General features: G+C 41.0%; 1 protein-coding gene across 2 annotated transcripts in view; it reads left to right on the top strand.

Moving 5' to 3' along the window:
- The window catches only part of LOC126869967 (colorectal mutant cancer protein), a 58,838-nt gene that overhangs the window by 13,344 nt on the left and 31,043 nt on the right, over window positions 1-14,451 (top strand). Inside the window, exons 1-3 of one of the 2 annotated variants that reach the window (XM_050627214.1) lie at window positions 621-787; window positions 5,872-6,101; window positions 6,951-7,087. In XM_050627214.1, the coding sequence (XP_050483171.1) occupies window positions 705-787; window positions 5,872-6,101; window positions 6,951-7,087 (450 nt within the window). In that variant the 5' untranslated portion in view covers window positions 621-704. Of the gene's footprint in view, window positions 1-620; window positions 788-5,871; window positions 6,102-6,950; window positions 7,088-14,451 lie in introns of those variants that run through there. The other variant, XM_050627213.1, reaches the window with a different exon arrangement.

Genomic DNA, 14,451 nt, shown 5'->3' with positions numbered 1-14,451 from the left:
TTATGTTCGACCTAATTCGAGTAAAACACGCTTCTACGTCGTAATAAATACAATGGTGGTATGTTACACAGTGTAACAACATATTCTGTTTAAAAAATTATACTTAACCTATTTTTCTCCTCATATCTCGGTGAAATATTCTCCGTGTTATCACGCTATTATGGTCTTTGACTGAAGAGAAAAATCAATCTCGAAATTCCCTGTTAAAACCATCAACTCCACTTTTCTACCACACTTCATCATCGATGTACGTAGCTTCCGACTTCTGAACGACTCTCTTCACAAACTAACAACATCGTATGATCGCTATTTGTTACGATATACGTATCTGCATGATCTCTCGATCGACACCAGCCACAGTTTTGCTAATGAAGCGTCGAGCAGTTGACTACGAGCCAGGCGGGCAGGTGAAACGAGGTATGCCAGAGTATGTTTAAAATAAAGCCGCGTGTCAGCCGTAAAACCGCACACGGGACATCGAGTGACACGCATCGCGGTGGATTAAGTCGCGTTCGTTTCACGCTCGCGAGCAATCGCGTCTCTCTTTCTCCGGCTCTTTTTTTCCCTCCTCTTTGCCGGTGGAACCGCGATGCAGCACGACCCGCGTGCAGTGGCACTCGTTGCATCGCTTCGACCAGACCTTCAAACCGTGTCCGATTGCGCGTGTCATCGGTCGAGATCGCGGCCCACGCCCGATCACGGGGATGATGGAGTCGTTGAAAACCTGGGAATCTAGAACGTTGGAGAGGCTGTCCCTTAGGAAACTCAAAAGGAAAATGTCGAGGTGGTACGTATCTCACTTTGCCGAACGAATTACTCGAATTACGTGTAAATTTCGTTCTCGTGTTGAAGAAACATATGCGTAGTACGAGTAATCTGAATAAATTGTTTTACCTAGCAAAGGCAAACGGTAGGATAATGGGTAAAAGTTGTGTAAATGTAAATATAGCAACTTGCGTACTGTCGTCTCGGTATAAAAATGTATTTGCGAACGTACTTTACGGAAAATTATACGTGCGTTAGAAGTGAGAAGGTTTTCATGTTAAAAGAGAAAGATATATTCTATCATAGCGCTATAAATACTTGAATTTCTTGAAACTTATAAGATTGTACGTAGAAGCGAGTATAAGAGGAAATAGCATCCAAACAAGATATTAAACAGGTCCTTGGAATTTTCTCTTATAATCATAATGTTGAAAAACGAAAGGATAAGAGAAGATAGGAAAATAGTTTGACTATTTCTCATGGCGTATAACGAATGCTCGTTTTCATTTAATGTCAACGAACACTTCCACGTATTTACTTCCATCTAGGCTAGTTTTTGAACAATGCCGTTTTTGTCTATTTGAACTAAACGTCTGGAATCAAAAGTAAGAGTAACTCATTTTGTGTACATTCGAGAGGATAAAATAGCTTCTCTGTAAATAGTACAAATATTATTTGCAGCATTTGATTTACCATATCCATTCAACGCGAATTACCACGAATGAATACGCATCTCAATCATAATTTTACAATACGTAGAAATGAGAATGGTATACGAAGATACGTGTATTGCGTGTGAAAGCAACGGACGAAACATAGCGACGAATCGTTCCATTCATACGAAAGATACAGTATCGCTCATTATCAGTCTCTTGTGTTAGTCCGTCAGCCTCTCTCTTTCTCTATTTCTTAACTAGGAAACAAATGATCGACATCCAACTACTTTATTGCATAGATGGATATATGGTTGTATGGATGGATGGATTGTATTGCGTATGTGGCCCTATTTCAGTCCCGAACGCGTATCTCGTACGCATCTCATGATCTACATGTATTTCAGAGAATTCAGAGACGTCTGCTTCGATCGACGTTACTTGCAGTTATTTTATACGTTAAACTTGCAGCGAAGATAGCCTCGCAAGTATCGACAATCGCTGCCCTTTCGCGATAAAAAGCTGAACTCCGTCCGTGCAAGGTTGGAGATCATCTGACGCTTGCGAAACAAGAATACCAAAGACACTGACCATGTCGATTATCAGCTTGCCATTCGGCTAATTTCAATTACAAACAATAACGCCTACTGTTCCTGAAATTAGTCACAGATCCTTCCGAAATTCCTTTCTCCAAAATCACGTCGTAGACGACGGTCAAAAGTTAAGGATGCGACAAACCCAGATAGTATGGAATGTCTGACGAGCCATTAAGATCTAGAATCGAACGAGAGTTTCCAGCTGTGGATCGAACACTTGGAGACGATGCTTGAAATATTCGGAGAAACTAGTACGAGTAGGTGGGTCGTAAAGAGATCATAGATGTCTCAGAAACGTAAAATCCCAGAGTCCACTGCTTTCACTTAGAACGATTTTACGATTGTATTCGAGTTTGGCCAGTTAAGCTATTAAGCCAAACACGTAACAGGTTTTCGCTGTTAACCCAAATCCGTTTTTACGAAGTTGTAAGAACGAGGAGTGTTGAACCGTCTCCATTCTGACTGTACATCGTACAATGTATACAGTGTACACTACTGTACACGCGGATGCTTGTTGGCTCGGAAGATCTCGAGTGTGCTACTTGCGTCTACGCGCTCTCTCGCTTCTTTTTCACGATGTCTCCGACTTGAGTAGCGTCTCGCGGGTACCTCGAGGAAATCGGTTCAATGGTTTGAAGAGGCGGCAAGGTACTGAATGGCACTCAAACGTTCGCCTGGCTTCACGTGAATTACATAATGCTTACGCATTGATTGCGTCCCGTTAATCACGACCGGATCTCCGTGTCGACGCTCTTTCCCTTTTTTGTTTCGTCATCCTTTTGATTGCAATTTCGCTCGTCTCTGGCCTCAACGTCCATTCTGCCATGAATACGATCGAGTGTGAAACCTCCTGCAGATTCTTTTCTTCCTTTTTCCGCAAGACTTTCCATTGAACGAAAGTTGATTAAAATTGCGTGCTATACGCTACATGCTGAATAGAAGAGCGCAAGGTGTGGCTGTCACGGAAATAATAACGCTTCTGCAGTTTGCAGACCGATGCGATTCCTTCCACGATCCACGTGTTCGCGTTTTACACGTGCTTGGGCAAACATAGAGGCACGTGGAATTAGATGAACTCGCGTTATTCGATCGGTATCTTATTTCACGGCGCTTCTCGTACCCGCCGTACGTCCCAAAAAAGAAAAAAATAGCGAAAAGTTTCGTGGCAGGGCGAGGGAAAAGTTTCAGCGAGAAAGTTTTCGTCGTCACCCCTTGTTCGTCCCATCGAGTTCCCTTCTTTCTGCGAATCGTGAATACTATGGTATTTTTGAAGTAGATCTGGAAGAGAGAAATAATTTACAAGATATCATTGGGGAAAGTCGTATCTCGGTGGATACTTTAACGGCCAAGTTATCTCATGCTGTGCTTCAAAACGACAGAATATAAAAGGTTTTGGAATTATTACTAGAACATAAAAGGGGATGAATCTACATGCAAAATAAGCTGAATATGAAGAGTGACATTCTATCATATGAAATCCTATTTTCGGGTAAACTGATATCGAAGATCTGTCGAGAACTAGTACATTTGCATTGTGATATCCATATTGCTGTTCGAATTTATTACATTAGGCAGCGAGGGACGAACAACGAAGTAAAGGTATCTTTTTCGCTCAAGAATTTTCATTTATTAACGCGAAAACCGTAACATTCCGCGTAATTCCGCGTATTTTGTCGAACGAGTAATTAATTTTATTATTATATTATTATTATTATTATATCAACAACTTTTTTATTTACAGTTGCTCCCAAAATAACGTAGAAATTATAAAATTATCTAAATGGAACAGAGGGTGTAGTTGATTAAATAGTTTAAATTGCATATTTCCAGCGACTTTCATTGTAATATTCCCACATTTAAATCTATAGGTACGAGGAAATCGCATTAATAATTCGCTTATTCGCCACGACCAATAATTCGGTTTTCATCTGTGTGTAACACTTCCACGTTAATACCAGAACTACCAGCGTGCCGATGAACCGATCAAATCGTATTTTCATAGAAATTTTATAGATTTTCATGATTCTTCGTCTTTTTCAAATATACGAACGAAAGCTTTTATTTCTTATTGCGTTCTAAGCTTCGTCCTATTCCCAGCACTTTAATTCCTCTGAGGCAAGTTTTATACTTCGGGCGTTAGTAACTCTAGTGTTAAATCGCATCCGGACCACGCCTTTTCCCTCGCATCGCAACAAAAGACGTCAGCATTCACGGAGAAAGGAGACAGAGAGTCGGTTTTAACGATTTTCTCCGAATGTCCGTGTCTGCTCCGTGTAGCCGATGAATCTTTAATTCCCCGTTATCGATCGCCCCTGTATGTCCGTCTTCCGCGTGATTCCCCAGCGTTCGCCGAGCGCGGTGACGTTTTAATCGAGCCTCACCGATGATACTCCATCCTGCTGTCGAGGAAAATTAAGAGGAACCCGCCATTGCAGAGACATCCGGACACCGCGAACGCGACGTTGAATACGGTTTATGAGCGTGGCGATTTTAATTAAGTAGCTTAGCGGCGCGAGCCTGCTGCCTTCTCCGTTGTTTCTGCGTCGTCGGCCGCGACGCTTCTTTAATCTCGCGAACGTCCAGCGAGTACTACGGCAGAGTACCATCTTCGATCTATGAATTATTCAGGGAATAAATTATTCATGGCCGTAGGAACGTAGTTATGTGGCCGCGTTTCGCCAGACGTGTGATCGCCTGGAAAAACAGGTGACTTCAGACCACGTCCCCGTCGGGTCAATGGTTTGACGTTAATGAGAACCGCGGATGACAAACTGCTCGAGTAGAAGGGAGCATCGAAGGGAATTTGAATTGCCGCAGGGACGTTTGAATTTTTTACAGTTACTCTGATTTATGCTGTCGTCCATAAGTCTCCGGACGCTTGGTATACTTAGAGCAGGCATCGATGAATATTGTAATTATAGAATGAAGTTGATATCTCTGATATCTGGTAGTCATACTATTACGGACGAACCTTGGTAATTCGAGTCTCTGTAATTTGAAATAATATTTTAATATCGATATAGTAACAATACTACAATACGAATCCTTCGTTTGAAATAATACTACAATTTTGTTCCTTCTCTTTATACTCCGCTGTGAAAATCTTTAAAAAATCGCCCCCATAATCGAAATTCGAACAAGCCCAACCTTTTCAGATCGAACTTTATCTCTACGTCGTTGTCCCTACAGCTTGAAATAATAATGATAAATGATAAATCGTATCTTAACTTGCTATCTGACCTACCACAGTCAACCTACGTATACTCGTTATACTTCTAGCCCTCTCACTATACCTATAACACAAATAATCATTTATTTTTGTAACTGAATAATTGATCTCTTAAAGTTGAATTTGTCTTTCCTCGAAGCTCTGCGATTCGAAAAACGTTAGACCTTGAACACATCCTCTTTAAATCACTCCCGTTTGTTAACACTGACCTTAGCAGGACTTGATGTAAATTCTCGTACTATCCGATTAATCAGTTTCTCGATTTTTGTTAATTATAAGGATTTTCATAGAGTTAGACGAACAGAAGAAATAACAATGAATGCACGATTTTAGATGAAATTTTGAAAGCGGTCGTTTGACCAGGCCTGGCAAGGTTAGCGTTAAACCACCGATACTTGAAAACTTCGACGAGACAATGCCTCCACGACCGAAGAATTTAACTCTTTCTTTGAAATTGACAAATGTTAGAAAATCAGTTACAAATTAGCAAGTGATTTATGAAGTAGAATGTATTTTATATTTAAACTGCGTGGAATCGTGAAAGGTTGGCAAACGCGACGATTATGTAATTCTGCGATTGTCTGGAACAGCTCGAACGAAGGCTATTCTTTTCTGTTTGAAATTGCAGTCAGGATCTGCTGACGGTATGCAGAGAACTGAATCTGGAGAATTCGGTGGAGGAGTTAATGAGAGAATTGGGGGCGGACGAGCACGGTCGCATTTCCTATCAAGAGTTCCTCAGGTGTCGCTTGGCTCTTCGACCGGAGATCGAGGCTCTCAGGTCTGGCAAGCACAGAACTAGTCCTCATCATACGCACACGCCGGAATACTTACCGACTAGCAGCGACAACAGTCTCGGTAAGCTCTTTCCTTTTTCCTTCTTTTCGTAAGTGGCAGGCATTTTCGCAGAGAGTAAATTCGAGAGATATTCGTTGTTGATATTTCAAAGATAAAAGAAAGAAAATTACAGTTATATCGTTTTATGCGTTTAGCGTTAATCGGGCGACGATGGATTCTTTTGTTATTTTCGTGGATTCTGCAATTTTTTGATGTGAATTTATATCTCGTTTTACGTGCAATATTGCATGATACGGAATGTCTCAAGAATCGTAGTACAACCGGCCAGGTGGTAATCCTGCGTGCAAAAATAAGTCGAAGAACATTTTTATCTTATAATAAGAACATTTTTTCATTTAAAGCTTCGATTTCGAAATAGGTGAGTTTGACAATTAAACGTCCTTTCTTCTATATTTAATTTGGACGGTTTTATGAATAAGGATAAAATTAGTACTTCTTGAGAATCACTTTATTAATCACGAAGCAAATCTTAATATTTTCCATGTTTAAAGTGCAGGCATCCACAGAAACAGAAGTTTCATTATTCGAAACTTCCAGTATTAGTACGCGCGTAACTAACGAGTTCTCAGACTCATTTTCTTTCTTTCTGGAACATCGCTCGGCCGGTTATACCAGGATTTTTAAAACACCCTATATATGTATAATGTTTCAAAACCTGTCAGAATCATTCGCCTCGTCAATCTCGGATAAACATAAATCTGAATCAATTTGGACAGCCGGTTCGATCCACGTTCTTCCAATAGACATCCGATTTTGGGCCACTAAATTTCCTATTTTCAGCCGTGATTTTGATTTTACGACGTTGAACGCAGTTCAGCACAGATGATACGCTATTTCACTTATGTTCAGGTACCGTATCTGGACGGCATGAACGCTGGGAATTCGATAGCGGAGCACGCGATCTCTCGCCGGAACCCCATACTCTTCAGAAACTAGTGGAAGCTGCCGCAGGGGGGACTGGAAACATGCTAGACTTGGCAAACAAGGTGAGCTCGTACGATTAAAACACGCTCTTATCTACTTTGTCTTACCAAATGCGAACGTTTGAAATTATTTTATCGAGTTCAAAATTCACTTATCGGCGCTACGGCTTAATCTACGTTTAAAGTACAATTACAAAAGAGTAACCAAACTAGAAAAATATAATGGACTGAATAATTCAGTGTTCTCTCAGTGTACTTAGGTATTTTGTAACGAATTTCTATTCAATTACGGCAAACACCGTAATATAGTGAAAAGTAATTCCTATTTGCTGTTTGCCAGTTGTTAAACGGTAATCGATTTTCTTGAATTAATTACGAAGATGAAAACGATAGAGAATTTTACCTTGGTACACGATACACAGTTTTATACAGGTTCCTTGCGCGCGTTAAACGCTTCTATAAGCACTCGAATACTTTCGTGAGCAATTGTATATATCGAGCAATAAATTTCTCTATTTTTCATTGATGTACCTATCGATTGTCAGAAATGTTACGAGAATAATTGTTGGAAAAACGTAAAGATGAGAATTGATAAAGAAATAGCTCTTGATTAGATAGATTTTATATGAAAATAATACCCTGCGTGCGCTTGCAAAAAAATACAGCGTGCAATATTTGATTACTCTGATGTATTCGTCGGAGCATTATTTCTATTTCGTTCGAAAATCCACTGTAACCATAGCCTAATGTCGATGTTGTCTGAAATGTCTGGTTCTCTCCATCGCCATTACTCAGCCGTGGAGAGTGAAACGTGCGAAAGGAAAGGAAAGATTTCAAAGGAACTGCAGCTTTATAGAGCCGTAGCGCGAAATTGCCAAGTGCGAATTACCCCTCGTAGACCGGCAAATAAGTTTTCTCGCCAGAAAAACGCTGCTGCTTTCAGTTTCTTCCCTCGCCAGTCTATGGATCCTCTTGTTCTTAACCGGCCACGTTGGTGCGTCTTTACCTCGATCCCACGAACCACAGGAATTTCCTCACCAGGTGCAATTAACGACGTTTCAAATGCCACTCGAACGTGATCCGTCATTATATAACGACAGATTGCACGATCCTGTTGCCTGTCCCCTTATCCCTCTGGGATAAGTTTGGCGAATATCTCGACTCGTTAAAATTGTTCCAGTTTCCAGAGAATCGATAACTTGGACGCTATAGCGCAGTCGTTCGTTTAATATCACGTGATTCTGGCCTTATCATTGTTTTTTACTCATAAATAAACGAATGTTGGATTTGTTAATTCTAAAAGTGACGATTTTTAGGTATCTTGTACATAACGGGGCTAATTAATGGCTGGTAAAATACATAAAATTACGTGAAATATCATGGACCTATGATATTAGGTTGTCCCAAAAGTTTCTTTCGTTCTATAAGAAAATAATAAATGCACTAAATTTTTCGTTTTATATTATTTTATATCGTTCTATTATTGCAAAATGGATCATATGTAATTGAATAAAACAATATAAAACAAAAAATGTTGTGCATCTACTATTTCCTTATAAAACGAAAGAAACTTTTAACCCCAAGTTGCTACTTCTTCTTAACTTTAATTACGGCTGATTGAAAATAAGTGCCATGGTGTAAACGTAGTAAAAGTGCAGAAGGGAAATAGTATTGGTTTATAACGTACAGATGATGTACGGTGGAAAAGCGGAAACTGGAAGCCACTCAAAGCCAAGAGTCAAGAATTAAACAAATAATAAATAAATTAGAATCGATTAAAACGATCTAATATTTAGAATGTTCGTATCTGAATTATGGATTTTTCTGAACTCGCGCATGTTACTTGGAAACTAGGCTCGAAAAGAATTCCGGCAAAGAGGGTAGAGGATCGCGTCGTAGGATAAAAGGCGAATAAAAATCGGTCGAATTCCAAAGCGGTGAAGAATTATCGTGGACCGTCGCGGTCGTAGGAAGGAAACGATGAACGGGGGAGAAGGAAAGCGCGGAGAATGGCATACGGCATTTACTGCCTATAAATAACCGTTATTACATAGTACATTACCACACCGAAAACGCGAGAAAGCAAGAGCAAACGTTTAGCCAGCTGCGCTTGCGGAGGTGAGACCGCGAGACCCGAGGCAAAGCAACCTGAAGTGCGTACTTTGCCGGGCGAAGAAAGGGATCTCTTTCGACTGGGCGAGCCAATGGAATAAGGTTAAAATGCAGTCAGCCAGCGAGCGGCCGCGAGATGTGGTTCTAACGACCGTCCGCGCTTTCAAATTACCTCGAAGCCAAGTCCAACCAGGCCGCTTTCAGAAATTTTGGCTTTCTACAACACTTTGTTGTATCGTATTCGTCGTTTTGATATTTCGTAATCACGACAAGAGCATTGAGATCGGATACTTTTTTAATGCTATTCGCAGTGAAATATAAAAAGTATTCGTGTAATTAATTCTACAATAACTTCGTTTGTCTTCGATATCTCACGATCATGCCAGCAGCTTAAATAGCTTTCGAATGTCATTCACAGCGAAGGACAAAAGTATTCGTACAATTAATCCCGCGATATCTCGTCTCCAGAACAGCAAGAGCTAATTAACCTTCTTCGATGGTAAGAACAATTTAATTAGGAGATAAGCAAATCTTGAACAGGTGGCCGGCAAATGGTTTGAAGCACCCGCAGGATCACTGTTCCTACAAGGTCCCCGGAAGTACGGTCTGGCCATCGAAGGTAGACGTTCGTACGGCTAGTTTGGATTATTTCTGCGGCTGAACATTATCTTCTCTTGCCAGGAATTTGCATGATTACGCGAATAAGAGTGAAGTTTGTCCCGGTCGTAAAAGTCTGTCTTCTTTTGACGCAAGGAACTCGAATTTTCGACGACTGTTCGCGCGCGTGGCTCGCTTATGGGCGATGATTTCGTTAGTCGTTAGCCTGTTACCGAGCCAGAATTTCCATGGAAATAGAACACTGGTCGCGGAGGTGTCAACGTTGTCGGATAAACGTAATGCTGTCGTTAATTCCGTCCCCTATCCGACGGAGATCGTACGATTCGCGTGGAAACGCGCAACAACGCGATCGCAGTCCTGGCGGAAATTAATTCGCGTACTCGTCCTTCGGGCGATTTCGCCGCGAACATACTAATTCGAGTTATTTGAATCGAGATATGGGAACCATAGCGAGGAGTTTGCGCTGCAGAGAATTTCATACGCGTCGTTTCAACTGGTGAATAAATTTTACTTCGTCGACCGACGTCGATCATGGATCGTGTCAATAACTTGCTAAGTGTGTGTATATTTGCTCAGTAAATACAGCGAGCCTTTTATGATGATGAAACTGGAAGTTTCACTAAATCTATCAGACGATTTATTTTACTTTGGGTATTATATGTATCTGTATATTTGTACAATTTATTATACTATATTTGATATATTTTATATATACATATTTGTAATTTGTATTTTGTACGTTTTTCCCTAAAATTGTTCATAAATGGATAAACATCTACGGTCTTACGACGATAATATGACGTTCGATCCGAAGAAACCGAAGATTCGGCACTGATGCTTTACACGTTGAAATCTGCATCGTGGAACGCGTTATAGCATGTGTAGACTGCTTATAAGACGCGGGTACGCATGGTAGCGGGAACTATCCAAAGAATCTGCAACGCGTGCTGAAGATATATTTGCCAGGAGGTCGTTCAACCGGAGTTCGCCAACGTTTATCCTGAACCTGCCGATAGCACATTATGGGACGCGTATCGATTTTACGTAAATCAGTGATATAACGTTGCCGGCTACCCTTAATGGGATATCGTTAGAATTACTTGAGATATCAAAATGCTAAAAGCAAAGAGACACGATGTAACGATTTTTAGACTTCTCTCTTTTTGGATTCTGCTCTGCGTAGCAGCGAATGTTCGTCACGGGCTTCATTCACCTAGCGATATTCCAGAGACTCGGTTTGCCAGACAGACAAACCTCGCCCACAGCGAAACTTGCGGTAAACTACGAAATGCACTTTGCCGTCTTGGCGCTAACAAACGACATGGAAGTCCGCAGTCTCCGTCAAGCTTTAACTCCCGACTGAATCTCCGGCTGCTCTTTTCCTTCTGACGTATTCTACCCGCGGCGTACACCAAAGTTCGCACCAGTAGAAAGCCACCGTGCGGAATCGATCTCAAGAACTCCGCAAAATCTTATCTTCGAGGACACTTTGTCGCGCTTGGCAGCGCGTGTCGCGAACCTTCCGCTTAATTATTCAGGAATTTTCCTTGACTTATGGGAACCATCCGGACTGACCTACTTCTGCTACGTTTTACCGATTCCTCTTCCAGAAGAACTTGCAACTCTTTGTTCGTCGCTTCTATGATTTTCAACTTGTATTTCCGAGTGACACTGCGTGGCTGAGCAACGTGAAACTTGATACGTTGCGGAGAGAAGTGAATTTAAAGTACGAAATTTCAGCTTAAAATTCAGCCGTTCGGAACATATAGATTGGGGTTCGGTGTTGCTGAATGCTCCGTTTAGCAGTTAACGCTCGAATGATATCGCGTTGGATTATAGATGAGTGCAGTAATTTATGTCGGATTACAGAAATTTAGGGTATTTCATTTTATCCTCTATTCTACCTTCTCCGTGGTAAAGATAAAAATTATTTATTGCAGTCCGTTTGTATTATGTACGTTATATTACACGTTCTATTTCTCCAGCTAAAAGATTAGATTTTCTGAACTTTCTGTCATTGGGAAAAAGATTGCATTGCTAGAATCGCAATCGATGTTACCATGTACCTGCGTTCCTTTCCTCTACACGAGAATGTAGCTTCGAAATGTTTTCTACACATGTAATACTCGCGCTTAAAAACATCGTCCCGCTGGAAAGACCAGACAGTCACGTAAAATTTTCTTTTAATACGTCGTAAAAGAAGTTTACCACGCTGATTTTTTCTCAGAATTTTTTCATCATGCCTTCATCTAGATAAGAAAATCTTCCGTACGCGTCCTTATTAAGCAGACTGTATAAGATTACTGTACGGTAGCTGGATCTCGAGGAAGGAACTTTGCAACATTTTTCGTGTTCTCGTTTAGTATGGCCGCCGGTGCAGTTACAGTACGTGAACTATGCGGCCCCGTATGATTCCAGATAAGCCGAACATGGCTTATTACAGATACGACAGATTGAATTAAGCAGCACGATTATGGTATGCTTTGTATCCGTTATCGCTGGTCCACGATACATAGAACAGGACAAGGATTTGACCAGGAACAATAGCTTATCAAACGTGTAATCTTATATCGTACGGGTATCGTCTCGGCAAAGCTGATAACTTTCATGAAACGCTATTGGGGTCATTGATCGATAACTCTCCCGAGGAGTGGTGTCTCCTGTTGTCTTTCCATAGGGAGGAACCTCGGTGTCGTTCATGCCTCTTACCACGAGCAATTGTTTTGTTCTCATGGCCAAACTTCCCATTGAAATTCCTCCGATCCGTCCACCGATTTCTCAGAAATTTCCATGAATTTCGAAGTGCTACTTTGCATTTTCTGTGTTAAACCACTCTTCTAAGTTCTAAGTTCTAAAACAGTGGCGATATTCACCCTTAACCTTGTTGTATTCTCCCTGCGTCACTTTCCACGCAATTGCTTTTTTCTGACTTAAAAATAAACTTGGAAAGTATCTTAAGCTTATTGGTGTACATGATCTTTTATTTCAAATATTTCTTGACAATGTTAAGTATATTCTGTTCGCTAAAGTGACAGCGAGATTGAAATATAAAGATATAAGGATCCTGAACAGTTTGAGAGATAGTCGTGACGCTTAGAACGACGTTGTTGCGGAAATGAACGTTTTCAACGACTAATCAACGTAGATCCTAAACAAACCGAGGCAAGCTCAGACATTTCAAGCTCGACTGACAATCAGATTCGTTTCAACAATTAAATATTCGTACAAAATATAATGTAACATAAAGGCGCAGCTTTATTGATATTCGCAAACAGTTGGCCGTCTGCTCGTAACCTCTTTGCGTACTGTTGGCAAATATGTTCGTGGTACAGTCACATTTATCAGAAAATCCAATGAAACCCCATTTACCTGAACTTATCAGGAGACAAGCGCTTTATCTGCATAATTGGATCCCTGCAAATTTCCCTGCTACCTATTTTTCGTTCGCATAATAGGAGCTCACATTCACATGAATGAATGCAACCATTAAATTTCAGTTAATCGGACATTAATTAAAATTTCGTTCCAACAAACGAACTTCGACTGCACTCGCCGTTCGAATACGCAAAACTGCACGCGAACCCAGCAATTTCTCCAATTCATCCGCACGCGATCTTCCACGTCACGCGCAAATCAATTTGCAATATTTACACGACCTAAACGATATCGATCGGTCAAATGGCTCAGTCAGGTTGCAGAAGGGCAACCCGTTTCCCTCCTCTGCCGCTATAGGTCGCCATCACGGCAGGCAGCATGCGATCGCCAATAAAAATCCGTCTGATTTCATCGAGCTAGAGATACCCAATGTCGTGTACGAGCTTTCCTGTTTGGTTCGTGGGTGGAGCACACGTAGCGGAGCTTTAGGTGTTCTCCAGTTCTTTCTTGCTTAGGCTCTTCCAGGAAAGACAGAAAGATCGTTACTTTCCATCGCCCAGGCCGGTTTCCTTCCCCGGATATTTACTTCCGGCCTGTCTTCTGTCTCGAGAATTTCATCCCAGCAAGCCAGCCAGTGTGTGTTAAAGGCTCGAGACGAATTCTTCGGGAAGGCATCGCGACGCAATAAACGCTGGAAGGCATCTTGCCACGCAGACGACGATATATCGACGCACGCGCGAAACTACCCCGGCAGTCCTCGCAATTAACGGGAATCTTATTTCTTTATTAACGCGTCGTATACTCTGCTGTTTACTGGCGTTCCGCTTTTATAGGCGCGCCTCTGCACCTATACCGTGCCGGTTTACCTCGTAAATTCACTTTTCCCAAGGACGTTCCTTGGTTTCAGCGAACGGACAGAGGAATTTGACGCAGTGATCTTTTGATTTACGTCGACTGGTATACTGATCTGTAACCCACGTTTCGTTACATTGTTTTTAAACTAAATAAATTGACGCCCAACAGTGTGAATGATTTAGATAACGTCGTCAGAAAGAAGCGCGCGAATATAATACAATATTTTACTAGAATTAAACTTACGATTATTATTTGTAAATATTACTTGAATCAATGTTGCGAAGTAACATTATACAAAATCCGACTTGTTGAGTTCCAAAAGAAACAGGTCATTCTGAATGAAAAATGTCATATACACTGTGGGTTTTGGTTCGCCTGTTTTTCTTTTATTTATTTCAACAAGATAGATTCTACATTGTCATAATTGGCGTAGAGTAATTATTTTTTGATTTTTCATATAGTCTGTT

The sequence above is a fragment of the Bombus huntii genome, chromosome 10, assembly GCF_024542735.1.
Source record: "Bombus huntii isolate Logan2020A chromosome 10, iyBomHunt1.1, whole genome shotgun sequence".
NCBI classification, from domain to species: domain Eukaryota; kingdom Metazoa; phylum Arthropoda; class Insecta; order Hymenoptera; family Apidae; genus Bombus; species Bombus huntii.
This window is presented reverse-complemented; position numbering and strand designations above follow the sequence as displayed.